We start from the raw sequence: 24,545 nt of genomic DNA on the forward strand, positions 1-24,545 counted from the left end.
TAGAGTAGGTACCGACTTCCTAATAAGCATAGACTATGAAATTATATTATGGACTATTTTGTTTGTGACACATTTTATTTCCAAAATAAAATTAGTTTATTTATAAAAGAATATAACTACCTACCTATTTGATAGATAGAAGATTGATTTCATATTTTTCGACAATTTGAGACATGCTGTGCGCATAAATATTATTATTATGCTCATGTCGAAATGAAATTATTGGGCATACATGAGTACTACGATCCTGCTGTCATTATTTTGTGAAAATTTCGTGGCGTTCGTGAACGTTCAACATTTTCGCGTCCTTTACGTCAAATTCAATTTTGACTGCTTCGAAGTTAGGCCGGTCCATTCTGGGAGAAGTGCGAAGATGATGGACGACGGAGTTATCATCGTGCTGGACTATGAAAAGATATGTCGGCTATGCCTGCAAACCAAGGGAGCGTTGTCGGACATATTTGACAAAGATGACGAGGTGCCACTATCATTACAAATAAAACTCATCACGTCAGTCGAGGTGAGAACAGTCTGTGAAGCTTGTTTATTTACATGCAAACTATATTGCGTGGGTCAAGCTGTGTGATGGCTAACATAGATGCTACCTAATTTGAAAAGTAATGCTTAATAATTTTTATACCGCAAATTTTAAACGACTACGGCCATACCTAATATAATGAATGGCCCACTTTAAGTAATTATAACAAAGAACAAAGGTAAGATGAAAGAGCTCGCGATGGCAATTGTCAAAAGGTGGAATGATAATAGATTGATAGTATTACCCGGACTGTACATCAGTCCATACCAATATAAGGACCATGCACACTAATGTTATTTTAAATTAATCTTCTTGTGTAACAGTCTTCTATCGAATAGGTCATGAAATGGGGGTTGTACATTAAAATCGGACAGTCCTTGGGGCCCAATAAATAAATTAATTGGTGTGGGAAGTGGTGTATTTCAAATTATTACAACGACACCATTAATTATTTAGTCTAATCAAAAAGAAAACAAATTTTACAATATGTACTATGACAATTAGGTAGATAGACAATTACAAATTAAACTTAGTGAAGATAAAGACAAGTTGAGTAATTTTCGAGTGCCAAAACGGAGATATAGAATTTGTAATTAAGACTATTTTAAAGATACCGGGCATATGAAAATCTTTGATTTATAAAAATAATCATGAAATGTGGCTGATAATTTTTCTGATATTGAGTTAGGTTTCTCAAAACAGGATCATGCTCGCAAGCTCGGGCCAGTCGAAGATTGAATTAAGAGCTTTTAAAATATCCAGAACGTTATTATTTTAACACTTTGATTTTTGATGAGTTGACATATCCGCTGTTATCCATAACAAATCACTGTTGGTACCAAATAGTTTTAGCTGGAATAAGTATATCGAGTGAAGTTAATGAAACATATAAATTAAAATTTACATCTTTAAATTGGTTTCGATGCTTAATGTATACAGTAGAAACTCGATAGAACCAGTGATGCGTTTAGTGACGTAGAGGCCCGATGCAATGCCTGATTTTGAAGTCCCTACGATAAAAAACAAACAAGCAAATTTTAATTTTCTCTAAATAAATCCATGTGTTCAAACGTGTTTTTTTTATTTTCTATAAATTATACAACTTTAATATAAGTAAGTACAGGCGGACCTCGACTTTCGAACATTCGACTTTCGCACAATTCGCTATTTCGCACATTTAAAAAAAAATCGTTTTTTTAAAACATCGCGCTGTGGGTTAAAGATATCCCCCTCTCGCTCACTCACAAGCAAGTGCATTTCTTGCATCACTTGCATCCTGCTCGCACCCGTCACTTTGCTTGTGAGCTAGCTTGCTAGCTAGGATAGGTTTAGTCTTGCGCAGGAGCACGTGCAGACTTGTTGTGTTGTGCGTTTTGATAATTTGATTCATTTGAAATATTTCACCCTAAATATTTATAAACAAGAGTGAGAAACAGAAAAACTGCAGTGTTGATACGAACAAAGAGAAATCAAGGACTTATAAATTTCATACGACGTTCTGATTGCGGTGAATCTTTTGCTTCAATCGGACGTTCGTATGATACAAACAGGTCTACTACGATATGTTCAATTTTGAAAAATAAAAATAAAATTAAGGAATACGTTCAAAATTGTGGAAATATATCTTTAAAGGTTGTTTCCAAAAGACACGGCATAGTTATGGATGAAATGGAAAAATATTTGTCATCATGGATCGACCAACATCAAAAAGATGTCCCTCTGAATATTTCAATTATTCAATTATTCAAAGATTGGAAGGCTAGATTTTTCAAGCAAGTAACGATTGGTTTATATTAAATTCACTGGAGAATCGGCTGATTTTCGCGGAGAATTTATTTCCTCATTATCCAAAATTATTGAAGATGGAGAATATTCCTCTAGCCAAATATTTAATGTAGACGACACATGTTTATTTTGGAAAAAAATGCCTAGTCGTACATTCTTATCTAAGGAAGAATCAGTTGCCCCTGGGCATAAACCTTCTAAAAACCGATTGACATTGCTTCTTGGTGGAAACTTGGCTGGTGATTTAAAATTGATGCCAATGTTAATTTATCAACCAGAAAATCCCAGAGCATTGAAAGGGAAGGATAAAGAATTGCTTCCAGTAATCAAATAAAAATCAAAAAAAACCTGGGTTTTCTGCGTTAATATTAAAAGATTGGTTCACTTTACATTTCTTGCCAGCAGTTAAGCAATATTGTAAAGTTAATAAAACTCTCAGTAATCCGCCACCCCAAAACCAGACAAGTGTTCAATTAGTGAAAACGGCGGATTATAGTGCATACCAATGGCAGCTGGCCCTTTAGGTCAAATGGTCAATGACCCTCCAAAAATAAATATCTTACAATCTATGTACATTGTACAATTTCAATTATCTCCTATATGTTATTATCCTATGACTAATTTTCATTGAGTAGTATACCGATACATCAATAAGTTATCTTTTATTCCGAAATATGAAATAATCGTAATATAAAAAAAAATACCCGAAGTACGCGATGTGATAAAGGTCGTTAAGCAGATGAAATGGCAACGGGCTGGACATGACGCTCGGCGAATGGACAGCCACTGGACAAATGCTGTCATACAGTGATACCCAGTGGCCAAGGGTGGAAATAGGCTGAACCAACATAAAAAGTGCACACTAAACATATTCGTACATATCTGTTTTCATTGAATGAAGACTAAAAATTGCAGATAGTGTTGGTTAGTTTTTAAAATTCAATTAAAGCGTGCGTAAAACAAGCCACCATAGAATATAATAGTTGAAAAATGTTCATTCAACTATACAATATCTAAAAAATTAATCTATTATGGTTTGGTGGCAGGGTTTAATGAATTTTAAAAACTAACCATTCTGTATTAATATGTATTCTTGATTCATAAAAACCAAATAAGTATGACTGAAAAAGTGTGCACTATTTTTGTCGGATAGCCCATAGCGTATTTCAACTATTATGGTCTGGTTTAGACACAGTTTAATTGATTTTTAAAAACTAACTAGCACCATCTGAAATTTGTATTCTTCAGTTCAACGAAAACAAAATAAGTAAGACTGAAAACGTTTATTGATTGTGCACTATTTTTGTTGGATCATAACAGCGTACCTCCATCCCTTGCCAATAGTGATACCCAAAGGGAACTAAATGACTACAGGCGTCTTAAAACTCCCTGGATAGGTCAACTCATAAAGTTCGGTGGATCTATGCAGCAGTGAAGAACTAGATACTGAGAAGAGTGGAGTAAGATAGGGAGGCCTTCATCCAGTAGTGGATAGAACCTGGCTGATGAAGATAGAAACAAATAATGAACTGTCATCATATGAAGCTTAAAAAGCCTATTTTCGGTCTTTTTGGACTGTGTTGATTTCGCCTATGTTAGTTTTATGTGGCTTTGTCAGTTTATTAAATGAATATTATTATCATTTTTTAATATATTTCTTTTTTTTTTTTTAAGATAATTGATTCTGACATGCTTCCTAAGAAGATCTGCCACAAATGTCGGTATATTGTGGAGCTGTGCTTCGACCTCCGCGGGACTGTTCAGAAATCCAACAAACTGCTCTGTGACTCTAAAGACATGGACATGGAAAAGATTACTCAAGTTTTAGAGCGAGGCATAGATCCCAGTAACGACTCTGACTTCTATCAAGACGAAGACATAAACCTGGCATTCATGGAGGAAAACGATGACAACAGTCAATTGAAAAATATTCTCGCTAGTGACGGTGATATGTTTTGCACCAAGCAAAAAAAGAATGAATTAGGATCAGAGAATGAGGAGAGACGTTTTTCTAGTTTCTCCTTACCATCTGTAAAAACTGAAGAAGCTGACGGCGGAATGGAGAGTGGAGAAGCATATATCAATTACATCAGCGGAAAGATCGAGGAGTTCGGGGTGAAGATCGAAGAGTCGATGAAGAGTGAGGAAGAATATTCGGCAGCTGAAGACGGCCGCCTCGTCCGACGTCAAAGAGACGCAGACGATGCTGTCGATTGGATGCCAAATAATTTGCTCGGCTCTGTCGAAGACAATGGTTCGTAACATCATGATATTTATTATCCTAATCCACTCTAGTAAAATCTGTTTAAGAGATTCAGCATATTATATACATTAGTAATTCATCATAATTTATAAAATTTAATATTACGACATATTATTATGTTTGTTTATATTATTATTAATTAATTGTGCTATTGCTCAATGTGTGTCCTGGCCGCTTACAGCATTGCTTTCCACCATATTACGCATGCCAGTTAAACACCCTGAGAGAATGGAGGTCCTTACTACTCTGTCCAGATACCGTCTACTGGCACCTTGCTGCTCTGTGCTATGTTAAGTACTCTGATACTGATCTATTGTCCATCCAGTGTAATCTTTATCCAACCCATTGCTTATTGTACAGTTCATGATTAAATGGCGTCGTCATACTCCATTTTCACAGATTGGCTCTATAATCTTTTTGAATACCATTCACACAAAACACCAATATCAAGTACAAATATCAACATTTAATAGATTTGGGTGAAAGCGTATCATCTACGCAAAGTTACATCAGTCAACGGTATTTTATTAATAACCGATTGATGTTATTCTTCTATTGCAGGTGAAATCTCCTCGAAAGATCAACAAGCCAACAATATAACAAACCTTGGTGATAGGCCTCCGAAACATCTGACCTGTCAACTTTGTCTCGCTACCGCCGAAGATAGAATGGAGCTGGCCAATCATGTGTTGTTGCACTATCAAGAGACGGATCTCATCCCATATACCAAAGCCTGCAAGCCATTCTTGTGTACGGAGTGTGATCAGACGTTCAACTTCAAAAAAGACCTGATCATTCATCATCGCCTTCATTTGAACATCAATCCTTACACTTGCCTGGTTACTGGATGTGCCTATGATGTAAGAAGCAAGGATGCTCTCCGGCACCACATGTATTCACACGGCGAGAAGAAATTCGTCTGCGAAGAATGCGGAGCGGCATTCAGGCGCAAGTTTGAATTAGGGCAGCACCGCGTCAGACATCTGGACGAAGGGAGTCAGTACAGATGCAGCATGTGTCGGGTGGTTTGTAAGAACCGTCTCAGTTTTAAGGCACATCTCAAGCACCATGAGACGGGACGGAGGTATGAAGCTGACTATTTCTATGACCACTGCACTCTTATCAATTTTTTAATTTTTTGTGGTAAAATGAAAGGGGGTAAGGCTGAAAAAAGTGAGTTAAACATACTAAATTAACCATAATGCAAATGAGATGCTGAGGATTAAATTAGCACAGGTGACATATAATTGTAAAATGAGTTGGGAGCAATTTTCAATTATCACATACAAGGCTGACTATATACAGGCCATGGCAATGAATTGCAAATTATGATGGTGGTGCTATAAACATACCACATAAGTGTGAAGTTCGATAGTTTTGACAGAAAATCTGATTTAGTTAGAGCGATGCCGAACGAGAAACAATGATGCAATAGGCTTCATGTAAGAGCAGTCTGAAATAATAATGATAAAAATAATTAAATTAACCCTATGTAATTCGGGCGCTGTAGAAGAAATCGCAATCTGTGCAATTTCAATGTTAAGTTGTTCCACTATCGTTATTGATTATCATCAAATGCAATGCGGTAACCTGTTCACAATAAATGACGATTTTCGATTGCATGTTTCATTCAAATTATTACCATTTATTTTAATATGCAATAGACATCATTTTCTACAAACAGTTTACCATATGTATTGCATTTGAAGTATGAGCAATAATTAGCACTACAATTGAAGGCCTGACTATAGTGGGCCTTGCATCACATACCGATTTATGCGTGAAACATGATTTGGCCTGACTTGTTCTCCTTCAAACGCTAATAAAATTAATAAACAAACTAATTTCAACATTTTATCTTGAAATAGTTATAATGTTATAATACATACTGGATTAATCGAGATCAATATCTTATTTACAGAATGTTGAAAACAGTTGTGTAGAATTATTTATTATCACATAATATGTATTTTAACTTTGAAGTCGATTTACTCAATTTGTTCATCTGTTCACAGCTCCTCATATATGCGTAAAGGAGAAAGGGACAAGTTGAATCAATTTCACGTACAACATTGTCAAAACTTAATCTTTTAGCTCTCTTAAAAATTAGTGGCGCCCAATCACGAAGGAAATCATTGGAAAAAAATCCGTAGTACAATGGAAATCCGCTGAATGCTTGTGTGCAAGATGCTCATGTTATTTTTGCCCTTTCTTTCGCATACAGAATTAATCCAATGACGTAATGACGGTCAGGCAATTAAATGCAACAAATGCGATATTTACATGGCAAACTTTAATGCATACAAAAGAAAATACCATATTCTTTAACACATGTTTAAGTTTATCTCACAGCCACACCTGGAAGGTAACCCACTTCCCTTGTTTATTTGTTCTCTGGTCACAATGAAGATGGTATTATGTACTAATATATAAATTGTATATGGCATTAATCTATTCGATAATGTTTTTAGGTTCAAATGTAACCGTTTGGGATGTCCAAAAGCATTTTTCTCAAACACTGATCTGATGATCCACGGGAGGGCGCATTCCAACGATAAATGCTTCAAGTGCCCTCTCTGCATCTGTGCGTACATATCACAGTCACAACTTAACAGGTATCCAGCAATTTTTAATATAAATGACTATAATTAATAATGTGAACAGTTTAATATTGTGAAGCAATATTTCTCATAAGTGGCCATTAGATCTAATGCTTTCACTGCTGACGAGTTAATTACCACATTTATTTATCATGTTAATTGATACACGCCAGGCGTGTCTTTAGCAGTGACCGTATTGTGGTAACTAGTTAGTTACTAAAGCTAAGCATGGCCAGTTGGCCAGCATGGAATGTGTTTAAGAGTTGTTTTTATGGCTATTGCATTGGCTTAATTTCACTTACTAAAATAATTTCATGAGATGGCAGCACAATTTCAAAAATAAAATGATTACTGGCAAGTATCATTCTTCTAACAACTCTGTCAAAATTTTAGTCAGATCCGATGCGTTGTTAAAGTGTGACAGCCATTGTAAACTTTGTGTGTAAATGGAAAAAAACGCATTATGTGCTGTCATAAAACATTTTCATTTGAAGAAAGTTACAGTTGTGTAGATCAAAGCAGAATTGGATGAAGTTCACATTGACCAACATTTGGATAATATCAATACCAGTGGCGGCCGGTGATTTTTTGGATTGTAATTTTTGAGGGTGCGCTGGAAACTTACCTTATTGAAAAATGAAATCAATTCGGCGTTATTTTTGATTTGACAAAACGTTATTGACATATAGGAAATTACCTGTATATTTTATATTTTTAATAAAACATGTTGCGAGTTACTTAAATCTTTATTGGATTAGTTTTAAGAAACGATTGCATCTCTTATAGTAGATAAATACCTCTTACTTTTAACGTAAGCCATCTTATTCTATATAAGTACATTATCTTTAGCAATTTGTACACTATGAATAGGTAATGATTATTATGAAACTGCACTTTGTGAAATAGTATTAAGATTTATTAGCTTATCACTAGAATTCATGAATTAATAATTTTCTATACCTATTATAAATAACCGACATCATTTCGCGTTTAGTCAACACACAGGATAATGAAATATTAATTTTTCAGAAATGCGGTAGGTACCAAAATTATTTTTATCTTCACTGATTTAATTTGCAGTACACATAAATCAAAATATCTTACCAGCATTGTATTATATTTCTTACCCATTTTAAATTTAGAAAATAATGAATTCTATTGTATTTAGTTTAACAGGCATTTTACATACGAGATTGCTAAATATATGATACTAAACATAATTTGAGCGTGAACAGTAAGTTACGTATACGTATAAGTATACGTCTATAATAACAAACCATAATTCAAATCTGTAATTGCTCTTTACTCAGAACAATATGATGTCATTTTACCCGGTCGGCGCATGATATTCTGGAACTTACGCATGGCGTAAACGATTAGTACGTTATAAGTTGTTTTATAATGGCATTAGTTTATTACTAAACTTTGGGTCTATTTTAAGTAAACAAAATATATTGCTGGGGTGCAAACGACTTCAGTGAAGATGACGTATCTCGCTATTTCCGTGATCGTAATAACCGAGTTCGACTGTATTTGACTTTTTGTTCCAGGCACTTACGCCAGCATGAAAAGCGTCGCATAAACAAATGCGATAAATGTTCAGAAAGTTTCTCCGATTACGCAGAGTTCTGCAATCATCGGATCAGCACTCACGGAGAGTGGCATCCACACAAGTGCAGGGGCTGCAATCAAGGGTAACTATGTTTACATAATATCAAAATAAGTTATGAATCGCACACATTTACTTCGCGAACCAGATGAACTTTTTGCATTACAGTGATGGTTTCCTCGACTTTTTAGTGTTTCAATCGGTAGTCACAGAAAAAATTATATTCTGTACGTTAAGCTTATTGAATGATTGTGGCATGTTTTGATATGCCATTATTATGTACGTATGACATGCGATTTTGTGAGTATTCATTATGTCGAAATATTAGTTTATTTGACTGTCCATCTATGTACAATAACTGACATGCCCTCTCCTTTTACAGTCAGTTACAAATCATATTTGTATTATAGGTAATATGAATGTTTTAGTTTCAGTTCAAGTTCGAAATGGCCAATGTAATTAATAAAATAATACCATCCATTCATAACAAATTCAAGATTTAGTGTTTATTAGAGTAGCGCTTATCTTAAGACACTCTTTATTTAATTAATCGTCTCAGAAAATCATCATTGAATCCGTGACAGTATGTTTACCGATAATATTTACTCAGCACAGGTAAAGTTATCTTCAAAATCAAGGCACGCTTGTGGTGTGATATGACAATCCAAATTTATTTGCTCGTAGTCTTCAAAATTAAATGATGTGACATAATAATGGGGAATTTAAAAACATTCAGATACCAGAGTGAAAGACAGCTTGAGAGACATGTCTCGAGATGCAAGCTTGCCCAGAAACTTGAATTCCTGGCTGTAACGGAAGAAAGCGAAGGGGCGGAGTTACTGCAGAATGAAGAGCAGACTGACGACCAACCCGAAGACTTCTCACATCTCGATGGTACTGTGGACATTAGGTAATAACTGTTAGGATTTTTGTAATGGCTCACCATCTGCGAGCAAACATCATAAAGTCAAACCCCTCTACTAATCCTGGAAACCATTTTAGTTGCTTTGAATTGCCAGACTGGGATCACAAATTCGTATAAGCATAAATTTTAATTGTTTTAGGCAGATATGATGTGTTTAATCTGGATCACTGATCGTGGAAGTCGAAAATCAAAAGAATCAATTCATCAATCAGCTTATTACATTGGTATACCTATGTGGATCACGATTGTGGATTAAACTGGCTCGATCGTCATCAAGATTGAACATCTAATACCTGCACAAGAGATAGTTATCTAGGTTTGAAATATTAACCTATTTGACATCTCTGCATCTGGTTCTAAGCTTCATTATCTCACTTTGGTAATCCATAACACCGTCCGATTGATGCAAATCTTATGATTTATTTCGAGATACAGTGTATATCCCAACTTCTACCTTTTATGACATAGTAGTTTGCATATCAAAAATAGAAAAAAGCAATAGTTACAATTCTGACGATCTGTAAGTGCGCTTTGCTACTGAGTCGGGTAAAAAAAGTGTCCTCAAAGGATAGATCTTCATAGCAAAGTCAAAAACACTGCTTTACAATGATTGTTAAAAATTAACCTTCTTTATATTATAGAATCATTTTTTCAGAGATAATGAACGAAAGTAACATTTGAAATGCTTTCCTGAATAATTAGGGATTTACCAATTAGACTAGTTCTGCTTTAACGGGGGTGTCAATAAATATTTATTTGTGTTAATGTTTTTGTTGCAGTAATATAAATTGCACAGACGTTGCAATGTTGGACGTTGTCAGCGATTCAGCCGATCAGACCGTCGTAATTGAAGCATCACAACTTCAGCACCTCACAGATTCAGGTATTTATACAAAGAGATTGTACTAATAAAGAGGGAACCTGTTCAAAGCTCTGTATAATATTTATTACACCGCACAAAGTGATTCGAGGAGTTTTTAGTATGCTTGAATTGGCAGCTTTGGAAAAATTAAATATCGGTGTTGGCGACACTGAATACATAATGGGAGACAACTGTTGATGCACTAGATTTGTTGTTTTAGGGGATTGTAAATTAGTGATGCAGAATTTTTCCATCATTAGGGCCAATTTAACAATCCTCTAATATTTTGCAGGCTGCACAGGATAAGATAATGATATATTATTCTCTCCCAACTTTTAGTCATATTATTTTTATACACCATTTTATACCAGATACTGCATAATATGCTATATAAATGATATTTGTTACAGCATAATACATAATCTTTAAAAGTCATAATTAACACGATAGAAGAAACCATTTTACTATGTTTCACTGATAACCTAGTCTACAATAATTGTAGATTTGTTTGTCCATATCTAATTTATATCGTCAGTATACTGGCAGAAAACGTTAAGTCAAAATTTAGCTGTTTTGACCTAATAATGCAACTTGATAGATTTTAACACGCTCTATCGTCTGGAAAAACAAGCTCATTCATATTCCATTTATTGTTTTCGTAACTTAAAGATGTCAATACGAATTAAGTTAATTATGTTCGCATTTCTTACTGGAAAATAACTATAAGTACACTTAAAGTTTTATGACTGTTGAGATTTAATATTTCTATAGCTGCACAAAAACGTCAACGTGACTTATATCTTTTTGGCTGTACACATTTATGCCACTGCTCGGCTATTTGTACCAACTTAACTAAATTGCGTACGTCACCCGCGCATTCTACTCATCGATTGACAGTTGATTTTATATGCATCAGGCAGTTTTGAGCGCAAATAAGATTTTATTTTGGGAAATATTGACAGCAATGCACCAAAGATACGGAGGCTTCGAATTGCTGAAGGTAGAGCGCGTGTCATTCGTAATTATGTATTTCTAAGAAGAAATAAAGATTTGTTGGCCATGTGTCGTAGTACCTAACATTATACCTCCAGAACTACATCCGTGGTGTGAAAATTTGCCTACTTCAACTTCATTGGATAGGACGTCATTACCTGAGCCATCGGAATTTGATTCTGATGTGGAAGAGGAATAACTCTTATGTAATTCATCTCAATTTGTGTAAAATTAAATGTGGCTAACATAATTAAATATTACTTATATAAGTTTTTTTTTTATAAAATAGATCATAGGTAGGTAGGTACTTAACTCTTGTTACCCTAAATACACGTAATTGACATAATTAATTAGGTATTGATTGTATGAAAACAATTATAAAGACTATTTTAATTTGAAATTAAAATACCAATGATACACAAAAAAATCATCAAAGTAGATATTTTTTCATAATGTCAAACAGAAGTACCTCTATTTCTGTGTAAATTTCTAATTTATATAAAATTGCAAGTAAAAAAATCCATTTTTATAATAATTAAGAGTCCTGTATATTACTAGCCAACTACCTATAACATTTAGCCTATTGCCACTCCATTGACTCCAAAAGTGTACTGGTAGAAAACGATAAGTCACCATTTTATTTACAAATTCAAAAAATCAACAATAATTATTACAAAAAACACTTGCTTATACTTGAATTGAATTCTTACATGATTAATGCATTTCATAGAGTGGTTGGTTTAATAAATAATGATTTAGGTGAAAAAATAGAGAGCTCCAAACTTCTTGATTCTTACATGATTAATGCATTTCATAGAGTGGTTGGTTTAATAAATAATGATTTAGGTGAAAAAATAGAGAGCTCCAAACTTCTTGATTTTAGAAAAAGTCGATTTTCTCAAAACAAGGATTTTTGACTTATAGCTTTCTGCCAGTATACCGACGATATTAAGTAATCGTGGGTTATGATCGAAGGTTTTATAGCTCATTTGACTCTTGACTGAACACAGCGTATTCGTTTTTAGAGCTCAAGTAAGGCTAATTAATGTACTGAAAACTGGCCGAGCTAGATACTAGACTGAACTGAACTCATTGATAACTGAATGTCACACAAAGAATACAATTTCATATATAAAGGCTCCATCTATATAAAATACGGTTTTCTTCAACATCTTTGAATATAGATTACTGTATGCTGTGGAGAATTAGAATGCTTGTTTTTTGATTATTAGACGTTGGCAAGTTCTAATCTTATTTCTGGTTCAGATACAGATACACACGTTTTTTCAATGCTTATATGTGTTGGATCCACGGCATGGGACCCAACGAGTGTAGGAATTACACTGCCCAATTGAAATGTCTTTTTATTTTACAGAAACAGTAGTGTGCGGAGAGAATTACCTGTATATTGAAGCCCAGGACGATAATCAGCAGGCCGATGATGATAACGATGAGAGTTGCTCTGCCCAGTACATGATCATTGAAAATGGTGACAGCGTCAATTCTGAACAATACACGTAGTAAGTTGACGTTAATGTTTATTTATTCATACTTTTTATTAGTCACTTGACGCTGTAGACTGAGTACGTACAGAGAATCAGTACGCATCAGTACGATTCCATCTTAATCTGAACACATAAAAGCCAAGATTTTTTCAAACTTACCTGCGATTTATAAAAGCAGACGTGATGGTATGGAATGTGTTTCTAGCATTAGTGTTTACATTTTGTCTTTTATTTTTATTATTGGGATAATACATATTAATACAAAAATTACTCTGACATGATTCAGCTCAGAACGAACTCTGCGGATACGGTAGTTCGCCATCGGTTACATGGAAATCATTGACGTTGCGTCCATATCAAGAGTTGGTTATAGTATCTGAAACGGTCACAGTTACGGCTCTCTAATGAGTACCCGGCTTTAGAGTTCTGCCCTCGCGAATTTTGTAAGGCAGTACATACATAACAAACATAACCTTAAACAAATTTGAATCTTTTATGTAAATGGTTCTAATCAATTCATGATTCCTCTAAACATGCAATGACAACTTGCTCATTATTTTATTGTAAATATATTTTTTTAACTTCATTTGATTTTTAAACTGTTATTCACAAGTTTATGTTTTTGTTTTCAGCAAACTGATTTGAAGAAATGAAGACGTAATGAAGAAGACATAAATGAAGTATAAAAATACTATTTACATAAATATGTTGGTACATTAAATTGACAACTAATATCGTACTTTAGGACAAAGCGATCAATCTCAAGATCTCGTTTATCAATTAATGTTTGTTAATTTTTCGTATATCCATCAACAATAACCAATGATTATTCGGTAGATAAATAGTATATTATCATTTTCGCCTGTCAGCGAAGCATATCATAGCAGGTTTATTTTATGAGTAATGATCGTTAACCAATCACTCAACCTATTGGGTTTGTGATCTGGATTAAACGCACATCACACTTATGAAATTGCCAAATGAATGATTCAAATCCGCGACTCACGCCTTCAGAGACGGATGCTCTGCCAATAAGCTACTTAACAGTGGATACTTTATTTTTGCTTGTTTGAAAACATTGTACATATTTTTGGAGCAGTAAATTGGAGAGACCAAATCCGTATGCATAATAATATGTGTACTTAGAATATCCATTATTACTCTGGATATAAATTTGTGAAATGAAACTTTTGTGTTGAATGAGTCGCTTAGTCGCCAAACCTGCTTTGGGTGATTTTTCCATAAAATTAGTTTTGAATGTACGTATTTGCTATATCGATTCATATGTCTACCAGCATATCGAGGTGCGAGTTTTAAATTCCGCCCTGTTTCGTAAAAAAATTAAAATTAATATTGACATGAGTCGCCAAACCCGCTCTAGGATAAATAACAGGTTACTAAATCCGCTCTACATAGCTGACTGATCTGAAATCACGATTCAAACCATGATTTTTAGCATACGTTTAAATCGCTATACAAACGTCACCACTACTAGCATCAACATTATCGTAAATGCACAAAAACATTTCGTGATTTACTCGAAACTCAAAAAAACCTCCAGAGCAGGTTTAGCAACTAAGCGACTCAGATAGTGTTTCATATAGGAACTGAATTATTGAGAAATTAAAATATTGTTATTCTCCAAGATGCCAATGAATATTTTCTGCACAACTATGTCATATCGTAATTATTTCTGCTTGCCTATATTCTTCGTAGATTCAGCAACCGTAGAGGCAGCATTATAGTCAATTACTGTATTGCAATGATTATAATAAACACCCTTATTTTTAAATACCAACAATAAAATTAAAATATTTATATGTATATAGGTACTAAGATCTTAAAAACTTTAATACGAATATGTATGAAAGTCATACAATGACAAATGTTTATATAGTTTTGTCTTTAATATTACCATCAATTTTTAAATCACATTTTGACCAGGGGTGGGTTTTTTGACATTGATTGAACGCCATTCTGATATTTGTTACAGCATTGTTTATACGTATATATATGTTTATACAGTAGAACATCGATATAATGGACTTCGGATATAACAGACGAAATATTCAGTCAAATGTGAAAATTGTTGAAACATTCTGTTAATTTTATACATGTTTAAATCCAAGTGTCACCGCTTGTAAACTTCATTCATCTCTCACTCGAATTCGAGTCATAATGCCGTCCTGCTCGTGGACTGAACATAACATCGACGTTTGCATCGCTGGTCACACAGCTGCAAAGCAGTTCAATGGATGCATTTATTACTCCATTCAGTGAGTTTACAATGGTTAGAAGTAGATGAAGGTGACCCTGGGTATATTAGTAAGATATAATCTTGAAAAATGAGGATGAAGTGAAGATAGCAGAGGAAAAAGAAAAAACATGCCCAAAAATAAAGTTATCAGTGATAAGATCGCATCTCGACAATCTAATAAAATTTATTGACTATTCGTTAGATAATGAAATTCAACTACTTTACACGCATTTTTTAACGTACAAGTTGATTATAAAAAAACAGCAGACTTCAAAAGTGCAAGTTAAAACTTGATTCTTTTTTCAAAGCAAGCGTGTCGACATTGAACATTAACGTCACTCCACAACGGGCGTGTCCGGATATGTCATCCAAAGACGAATAAACAGGATTATTTTTGTGTTTTTATATAATGGACTTTCGACTTGAATGGACACTCCCTCACCCGCATTAGTCCGTTATATCGAGGTTCTACTGTATTAAGTAATCTGTGAAAATATGCTGTAATATTTGCTTGGCTCAATAGGAAAGAAAATTATTGTATGAATTGTGGAGACAATGATATCCCATTAAATGTATATTTTGTTACTTATTATATTTAAAGGTGGATAATAATTATTATTTGTTGAATATTATTAGGTTAAGTGTAAAAACAGGTGTATTTAAAACATGGCGATTATACCTGAGAAGCAAACCGTAATCGGTTTTTTATCGCACTGATTATTGTGATATTAATTAGGTCCCGACATTTAAATCCGGAACATATTTAAAATAAGGTAAAACTGCAAAGCCAATCGTTATCAGTTTGACATAAGCAATTTACTTATTTCACCGTTATCACTTTCCGTATACCCAAACACAAGCGCCATTTCCCTACGTCCAGTGCCTCTTACCATATTGTGAGTACTTCAGAGTAACATTGCTACGGATCAGTCACAATGACCGAATCCACTCTAAATTCATAATCCATCTATAAATGCGCTGATTATTGAACTGTAGGTAACCTTTTAAGATACAAAAAAATATTTATTAGAATATTCGCGTCACCTTGCTGAAGAACAGGTTTTAGAACCATTAAATGAATTGGTAACTGCAACCGCTTCAGGTAGTTTGGCGGGTTCTCGACATACTCTGAAGGCGATTGAACTGACTGCAAAAAAGGAGTATCCGTCAAGGTTCTGACAAGCAGTGGCGAAGGGTGGAGGTAGGCTATTAAGATCCGACATAAATAGTCCGCAATAAACTTTGTCAGCCATACCTATTAGTTTTTATTGAACTAAGTCAACAATTTATAGATGGTGATATATGATGATGATGATGGATAATAGTAAAAAAATAATCGTCTATCTATAAAATATCTAAAATTATGCCGTTAAACACAAATACATACTTTTGAATATTTTATAGATAGTATAATTTTTTTTATCTACTATGGTTTGGTTTAGGCAGGGCTTTAATGAATTTTAAAAAACTAAGAAACAGCACGTGTAACATGTATTCTTAATTCAATGAAAACAAATAAGTATGAATTAAAAAGTGTGCAGTATTTTGCCGAATCGCCCATAACATACCAAAACTATTATGGTTTGGTTTAGGCAAGGTTTAATCTATAAATTGTAGTATTAGTTCAATAAAAATAAATACGAATGACTGACAAATTTTAATGTGCACTGTTTATGTCGGATCTTGACAGCCTACCTCCACCCTTCGCCACTGCTGCCAAGTGTGTGCTGTATATACGAGGAGAGGAAAGACACAGTATCTTTGTGAAGAGAGCAATGTGCCGTTTCACAAGAGTACTGGCAAAAAAATACCACACAAAAAATAATTATTAGTTCAATTATAAAAATATATTGAAAGAGTTAAGTACGCCGTTAACTGAATTTTTTGATTAAAGTCATGCGGTGTTTATTTGTGGAAATATTAGACAACATATGGAAATTCAGGTTCAGTTTGTTATCTTTGGTAATACAATCAGAATATGATCGGAATCGATAGACTGATTTGTACATAGCTTAGTTGACAGACATAAGCAGACGACATATAGCTCAATGACAACAGTAAATTCTAAAGTATATACATAAATATTGCTGTAGTAGTAACAATGTAATTATTTATTAAGATGTGAATATACATACCATTTTTTCACATACGCCAAAAAGTTGGCAGCGCTAATTATCTACTGTTGCTATCGCTGACAGTATTTATATCTCTGTTGTCGCTGTCAACCTCTTCCTCGTCCGAACTGTTACAATACACTTGTTACAATAAGTGTTAATACTTTAATACAAACCTACCCTAAGTTTGATAATATGTATCACTTTTATCACTTTAGCGGTCGATAAGTATAGGAGGTCGATAAGTAAGTGTGGCAAATCAATGGGGAAGGTAAATAGTGCACGACGCAAGTGGTACTCTAATAACTCGTTGTGATGTCTGCAGCTTGTGGTCTGTCTCACTTTCCATTCCACCTAGGTGATACCCTTGCGAGTCCCTAGCATCGTATTGAATGCTCATGTCCAGACCGTCCATGCTGAACACTTGGTTCACAGCCACATATGATTGTCGTGTGCGCGAAGCCTAAATCAAGGGCTAATTTTTAGGAAAGCCAAAAGAAAATTGAGTTATACAAGAAATTTACATATTCAGCGATCTGAATCTATTCTACTTAATGTAAATATGCATTATGATTAATTTGGCATTTGTAACTCATTTTTCAATATTTTTGACTTATCGCCCTTTTTCCTGTGCCACAAATTTGTACCGGTAAATTTATAGCAACTAAGCTTTACTGAACGAAAGTCAGAATAACTAAAATAATTAAGAATTAAATGTTTACTATGGTTGAGTGTCTATTAGTTACATAGCCGAATCACTATTCATATAATAAAATAATACAGATATAATCATATAAATGTGTTACATGTTTGATCAGGGATTGCAATACCGAATGACATTACCAATACTGGTATTTCTGTATTTCCTATTGAATACCGGTATTCGTGAAATTGATGAAAAAGACCTATTTAAAATAATAATATTTTATAGCAAAAATATCTAAATACGTACGTAAACCTTTAAAAATATGTAAAGGTGAGATACGGAAGATATACTAATGTATACAAATAGGTACCCAGTAGTTGAACTATTGGTACTTTCTACTTCGAATGATCTTTCAATAAATTTATATTATGAAGTTCTTAGAAGTGTATGTGCCCCACTGATAATGCTAATGTTTTATTAGTTTATTGTACTTTTTGCAATTTCTTTACTTTTACCCTGTAAGAACTAATCAACAAAATTATATTTCTTCATTATTGTATAAACTACTCTTTAGTTACTTTAGTAGATAAACATCAAAAAATTAGGCGCAGACAAGTCCATCATAGTGTATAATTATTATTCAATGATGAAATATTCGCCACTAGGGCTGATTATACAAATGAACGACGTAAACTGACAAAATAATTACAGTCCTCTTAAACCTTTCATGTCAATTAATACATTTTCTTTCCACTCTTATAATCGGTATTGTCTGAATTCTAAAAAGTATTTTTCAATACTGAAATATTGGTATTGCGATCCCTATGTTTGATGTATGTATCCAGTATCCATAGTTGTCAAAACGGGTAATTAATTACCCACATATCTTTCGGTGGATTTATATATTCAAATTCTAACTCATCTTTACTAAATTATTAGTCAGAATTCGAAATGTATGAGTTTAGTATCACATTTAAGTGTCTATTATCTATTATACAACACAGTCTAATTAATATGCATGCATGCAATAGAATACAGATATATTCAAATATTATGTAGGCAATACTGGTTTGTATCCCTTATTACAATTATTAACCAGATGGTCCTGTACTTAATAACAAAAGTTAAGACGTGTTGATAATTAATGAGTTCTATAAAAGCAAAATCATCATTGCCATTAAATCATACATAATTTTAGATATTTTAGATGGAAGAATATTTTTTTATCTGTTATCGTTTGGGAGGCAGGGTTTAATGGATTTTAAAAAACTCACCAATACAATCTATATTATGTATTCTTAATTGAACGAAAATAAATAAGTATGACTGAAAAGTTTGTACTATTTTTGTCAGATCGCCCATAGCATACCTAAACTATTATTGCTCATTTAGGCAGATTATAATATAATTTTATATTATAATTTTAGAAATTAACCAGCACTATCTGTAAATTGTACTATTAGTTCAAAAAAAAAAAATTAGTATGACTGACAAAGTTTAGGGTGCATTATTTATGTCAGATCTTAACAGCCTAACTCTAGGCTTTGTATAAATGTAATTTTCGTATTCTTCTGGACAGTGGCGTTTTCTCTTTTAAACAACTCAAATGACAAAACATTGCCATTTATCATTGAGATATCCGGCTTGAAGTTAAAATAAAATATTTCATTATATGTATATCTTTTTTGCAAATAATGCCTGACCCTTGCGGCTAAAAATTAAATATTGCGGTCTTCTGACAGTTAATAGTCCACTGTCCATTATATTATCCTGACAGTCAAAGAATAGTAATGTAAGTGGTTTATTTTATTTTGACTATGTCCGATTCTAAGAAGATCATAAATGGGCCTCGACAAGAGTGGATGTTTGTATTAACAGATTTTTGTTCTTACTAGAAATGGATGTTAGTCACTTGCTCAACCTATTTGGTCCACACTCTGACTCCAAACACACATTGAGAAACAATATGTGTATTTGCTAGACCCGGGATTTGAACCAACCCATGACATTGTAAGCTGACACGATAGCCGCTCGATACTGTAATAAAAATCCAATATGTCATGGTGTTATATCTATCCAAGAGGTCAAGACACATACAGAAAATTCAAGCCACACGTTGCTGCCAACCCATGTCTATTGTGACGACTCCTTCGGTCTTCGCATTGAACATTTTTTGCCCAGACAAATTACATATCTTTCGACGTACACCTTGGAGGTAATGTTGCTTGTAACTGTAAAGCGGCTCTCATATCAAAACTCGCCTCGTTTAACTCGACCGAGTTCCGAGCATGTTGCACGCGCAAATCTACTAGCGACACCGGGTCTTGAAACGTCAAAATAATAATATACTCCCAGCCAGACGCCATTACGCAAAATAACATCGAACGCTGAAGCAGAGATTATTATACGTTGGTACCGCAGACATTTAAGTAGAAGGCGAAAATATTGGATTCATCTGTCAATTAGGCATATATCCATGCACAGTGCTTCATTTATCGCAGTAGAACGAAATAAATGTTAAATCGTTTGTCTGCCATTTTTGTGTGTCGCGCACTGACGTCCAGATACAAATAAGCCGCATCAGGCGCTTTGCGCATGCGCGAACTTGGCGGGCGCGACAAACAACATTCTTTCAATGTCGATGGTCGACCTGTTGCACATGTTGTACAGTCGCATTCAACCAATCTGCGGAGCTGCCTTTGGCAACGTTTGTTATGTGGATTAACGATGACGTCACATCGACAAATTCAACATGCGGCGCATGAGGCGAATTCTGATGTGCGAGCCGACTAACATATAACTTTTACATGAATGATTGTAGCAATTATAAATACCTATACATGCCTAATACTAAATGTCAATTATTATCGTAATTCATGTTTTTTTTATTAATTTAAATTGTTTGAGTTAGATCCACCTCTGTCCATCTTCCACCAATTTATTTATGTTCATTAATTATTATCTATTGAGTTGTTTATTATTATGTGTTTATCAATGTATGTATATATTAAGTTTTAATAAATGGAAATATATTTAAAATAAATGTTTTATTTGCTTCATTGTCTCCTGTATTCTATTAATTTATCTAAAATTATTTATTACATTGGTGAAGAGTGGATTTCAGTCCAGATGTGAAAAGCATGTAAAAGAAAAGACTAATAATTATACACACATAAAGGGCTACAAATTCGTTTGTGTAAACTGTTGATATTCAACTTTTCTGAAGTATTTTTTTTTAAACACATGCCTAATAAACATTTCTACATATTAGAAAAATCCAAGAAACCCTTACTTCTTTCATCCAAGAAATTCTCAATATTGGTTTTTTTTGCTTAGATAGAACTTATGAAAGGGTCAAAACGAGCTTTAATACTGCACTTACTTTTTGAGATTTATGATCAGTATAATCTGGAAAACCATCATGAATAAGTCACTCTTGAACAACGCTACTAAATTTACTTTTAAAATCAAAATTGCGTACAGCAATGAGGTTCATTTTTAGCTTAACATGTTTGTTTAATAAGCAAAATTGCTGCATATGGAGTAAGAGCAATCCAGAAAAGACCCGACAGACTCCATTACATCCACAGAAATGCATCATTTGGTGTGCGCTTTACACGATGGTGGCAATATCCCTTGGTTCTTTCAAACATGAGGCCGGAGCTCGCATTATGGTCAATGGAGATCGTTATTGTCTAATAATCAATGATTTTTATTTAAAAAATATGAATGACATTGATCCGGACGAGGTGTGGTCTTAACACTTTGCGGTTTGCCGCTGCCACATTGGCGTCTTTTGCGAGCAGAAAGTTACGGACCGGCAACGCCTACGTGGCGTCTTTACATATGTACATCTTTACAATGAAAAATAAATATGAAGTTTAATATTTGCTTGCAAGATCTACCGATAGATGGTTGAACGACATGTGCAAGAAGTAAGATCATGATGGAAAAAAATATTTTGGGGTTTTTACAGAGATGGCAGATGTAACACCATTCAGTATTTTTGTATCTATATCATTTTTTTAATTAGTTAAGCTCATTTCTAGGCGGCTGTATCACGAGACATGAACAAAAAAGGTAATAAACACTCAATGTTTATATTCCATGTGTCGACACTTCAACTTCGAAATTTAATTGTCGACCCTTTTCAGTATTTATGAACCTGCATACTTTCTTTAAAAAATGATCCCAATTTTTGACTATGACATTGCGTGCTATTTGATATTTTATTATATTTTTTAATTAACAAATAATACATTGAGATTGCTTTATTATCAATAGGGTGTTTCCTTTACAGTATATGGAACAAATTGAACTTAGTTACAAATTACATACTTTACCTTTATGGAACGCGGGATAGAGGTTGACAAGACGTGTTGAATAAATGACACAATTTAATGGATTGATATATTTTAAGTATTTTCTGAAAATTTTATTGAAATATATCAATAGTTACAAAAGTTATATCATTTTTAACTTCGTGATCGTAATTTGTTGATTTTCATTAAAAAATACCGGATATCGGGGTAGGTACTTTGCGAAAATTCGCGGGCCTTATAGTGTTAACAGAATGGCACTACGTGCCAGATGGCGATCGCTACTATCGACTTATTGAAATCATAATTTGGCAATAAGTTGATTTTGAGAAATATACCTGTTAATTGACCTCCAAGGTCGTGCGATTTGACATCTCTGAATTATTTCTTGTGGGACTATGTTAAAGTTCCCACCACCACCCGTCATATATGTACAGGCGTGGATATGCACGGCCGCTTTCCATGACGCTTTAAACGTGTCTGAAAGAAGTGATTTTAAGTGCTCATTCCGTCCCGAGACGGAGCCGCACGGGACTGATGCTGCAATCATGCACCGTAGTGTTTAAAAAAGAAAGTTAAGAAAGAAATTTTTTGTTTTTTGGACTGGCTAATCCAGTGCGAAGGTTGAAGTCGTCTAGTTTGGTGCCTGCAGAATACGTCTGGAAAAAAACGGTAAGTGTGCCGCCCTTGGGGGAGGCGGTCCACCTCGCCTGCCATGCCGCAAATGCGGTCTTGTACACACCTCGGATCTCTGCGGTGGTGTCAGATGGACACCGGCGAGTGTTGTGCTGATTCCCCTCAAGAGGAGGGTAATCGTAGCACCCCCGCGAGTACGGCAAGCGCGTCAGTAGAAGTTGTGCAGTAGGCGAGATCAGCGCAAGTTGCTGCCCGCTTAGTAGTGCGCGTCTCACGTGAGTTAAGGAGTTTGGGAATGCCAAATGCTGGAGGAGTAACCGGCAATTCCCGTGAAAATTGCGCCATATGCAGCCTTAAGTCCCCAATTGCTGCCCGCCATTCGGGCCATTCCCTGATAGGCCGAATTGGCCTTAGAGACGGCCGTCTTGGCGTGGTGAACGAAAGACAGCTTGTCATCAAGAATTACTCCCAGATACGTAACCCTTTCGGAGTAACGCACTGAGGTCTGGCCGAAACGAACCGTGGGCGGCCGTCGAGTTATGTGGACCCGAGAACTACCCCTGAGGAGGACAGCTTCCGTCTTGCTCTGGGCAAAGGTCAGCTTGTTCAGCAACCCCCAATTAAGGATTCTGCCCAAGGCGTCCGTGGCTGCACGCCCAAGTGCCGGTCGGCTCGTCGCCCCATACCTTTAATTCGAAATGATTCCCTGACATACAAAAATATTCAATAAATCGTAATAAAGTACACTATTTCATGAGCCAGTCATTGAAAATTGTGACAGACTTTTCTTAAAAAATCAAAAATTACTTATTTTAAGGTAATAAAAATAATCCTGACATTTTATGACCCAATTCGGTAGGCACATCTATGATGTTCAAGGTACTCTTATTTTGTGAAAATTTCGAATTACGGCGAATTTCGAATTATCCGTGTTCTTATTAACGAGGTTTTACTGTATGAAGTTTACATCAAATATTACCTGCATTGTGAGGTCACTTTAGCTAACTTAATCAGTAGACTAGAGGTCCTTTTTTCCCTTCAATTCCATACCCTCTATAGAAGAATGTTTTTTCTTCAATATCTTTGGGCCTAACCCATTCCCTAGTCTGAAACAGTCTGAACAGATTGAAAAACATGTGTGCCAATGGCGTAGATTGAAGATTACTCTGTCCATATTTATTATTGTTTGTAAATGGATATACTTTTTTGCATATTCCCAGTGACGTCCAGTGGGGGTAGGCAGATTGAGCGTCGCTTGGGTGCGGCAGTTAATCGAAGGGCGGCAAATCAACGAGAATCATTAGTTATGTATAGAAATAGGTAACTAAACTTAGTAAAAATATCATAAATTTATAATAAATATCTTTCCGTTAAAAAGAAACAAAATGTGTTAATTAACATAACAGATTTAACAAGACTGTAATTTTTTTGTCAGGTTCACGATCTCTGGTTTATTTCTGTTGTCCTTGGATCTCACGTCTCGATGCCCAATA

General features: G+C 34.6%; 1 protein-coding gene across 1 annotated transcript; it reads left to right on the forward strand.

Annotated features, from left to right (window-relative positions):
• The first annotated feature begins 256 nt into the window (after nucleotides 1-256).
• On the forward strand, nucleotides 257-15,754 carry LOC147071824 (uncharacterized). Its single transcript, XM_085946646.1, has 9 exons — nucleotides 257-520; nucleotides 3,998-4,577; nucleotides 5,148-5,670; nucleotides 7,058-7,201; nucleotides 8,737-8,880; nucleotides 9,532-9,705; nucleotides 10,500-10,603; nucleotides 12,951-13,095; nucleotides 13,713-15,754. Exons 1-9 carry the CDS (start codon nucleotides 374-376, stop codon nucleotides 13,723-13,725), a joined length of 1,974 nt encoding a protein of 657 aa, XP_085802772.1. The 5' UTR covers nucleotides 257-373; the 3' UTR covers nucleotides 13,726-15,754.
• Nucleotides 15,755-24,545: the final 8,791 nt, after the last annotated feature.

The sequence above is a fragment of the Rhyacophila brunnea genome, unplaced genomic scaffold (assembly GCF_057557595.1).
Source record: "Rhyacophila brunnea isolate RB1 unplaced genomic scaffold, BYU_Rbru_1.0 scaffold_2, whole genome shotgun sequence".
Classification (NCBI taxonomy): domain Eukaryota; kingdom Metazoa; phylum Arthropoda; class Insecta; order Trichoptera; family Rhyacophilidae; genus Rhyacophila; species Rhyacophila brunnea.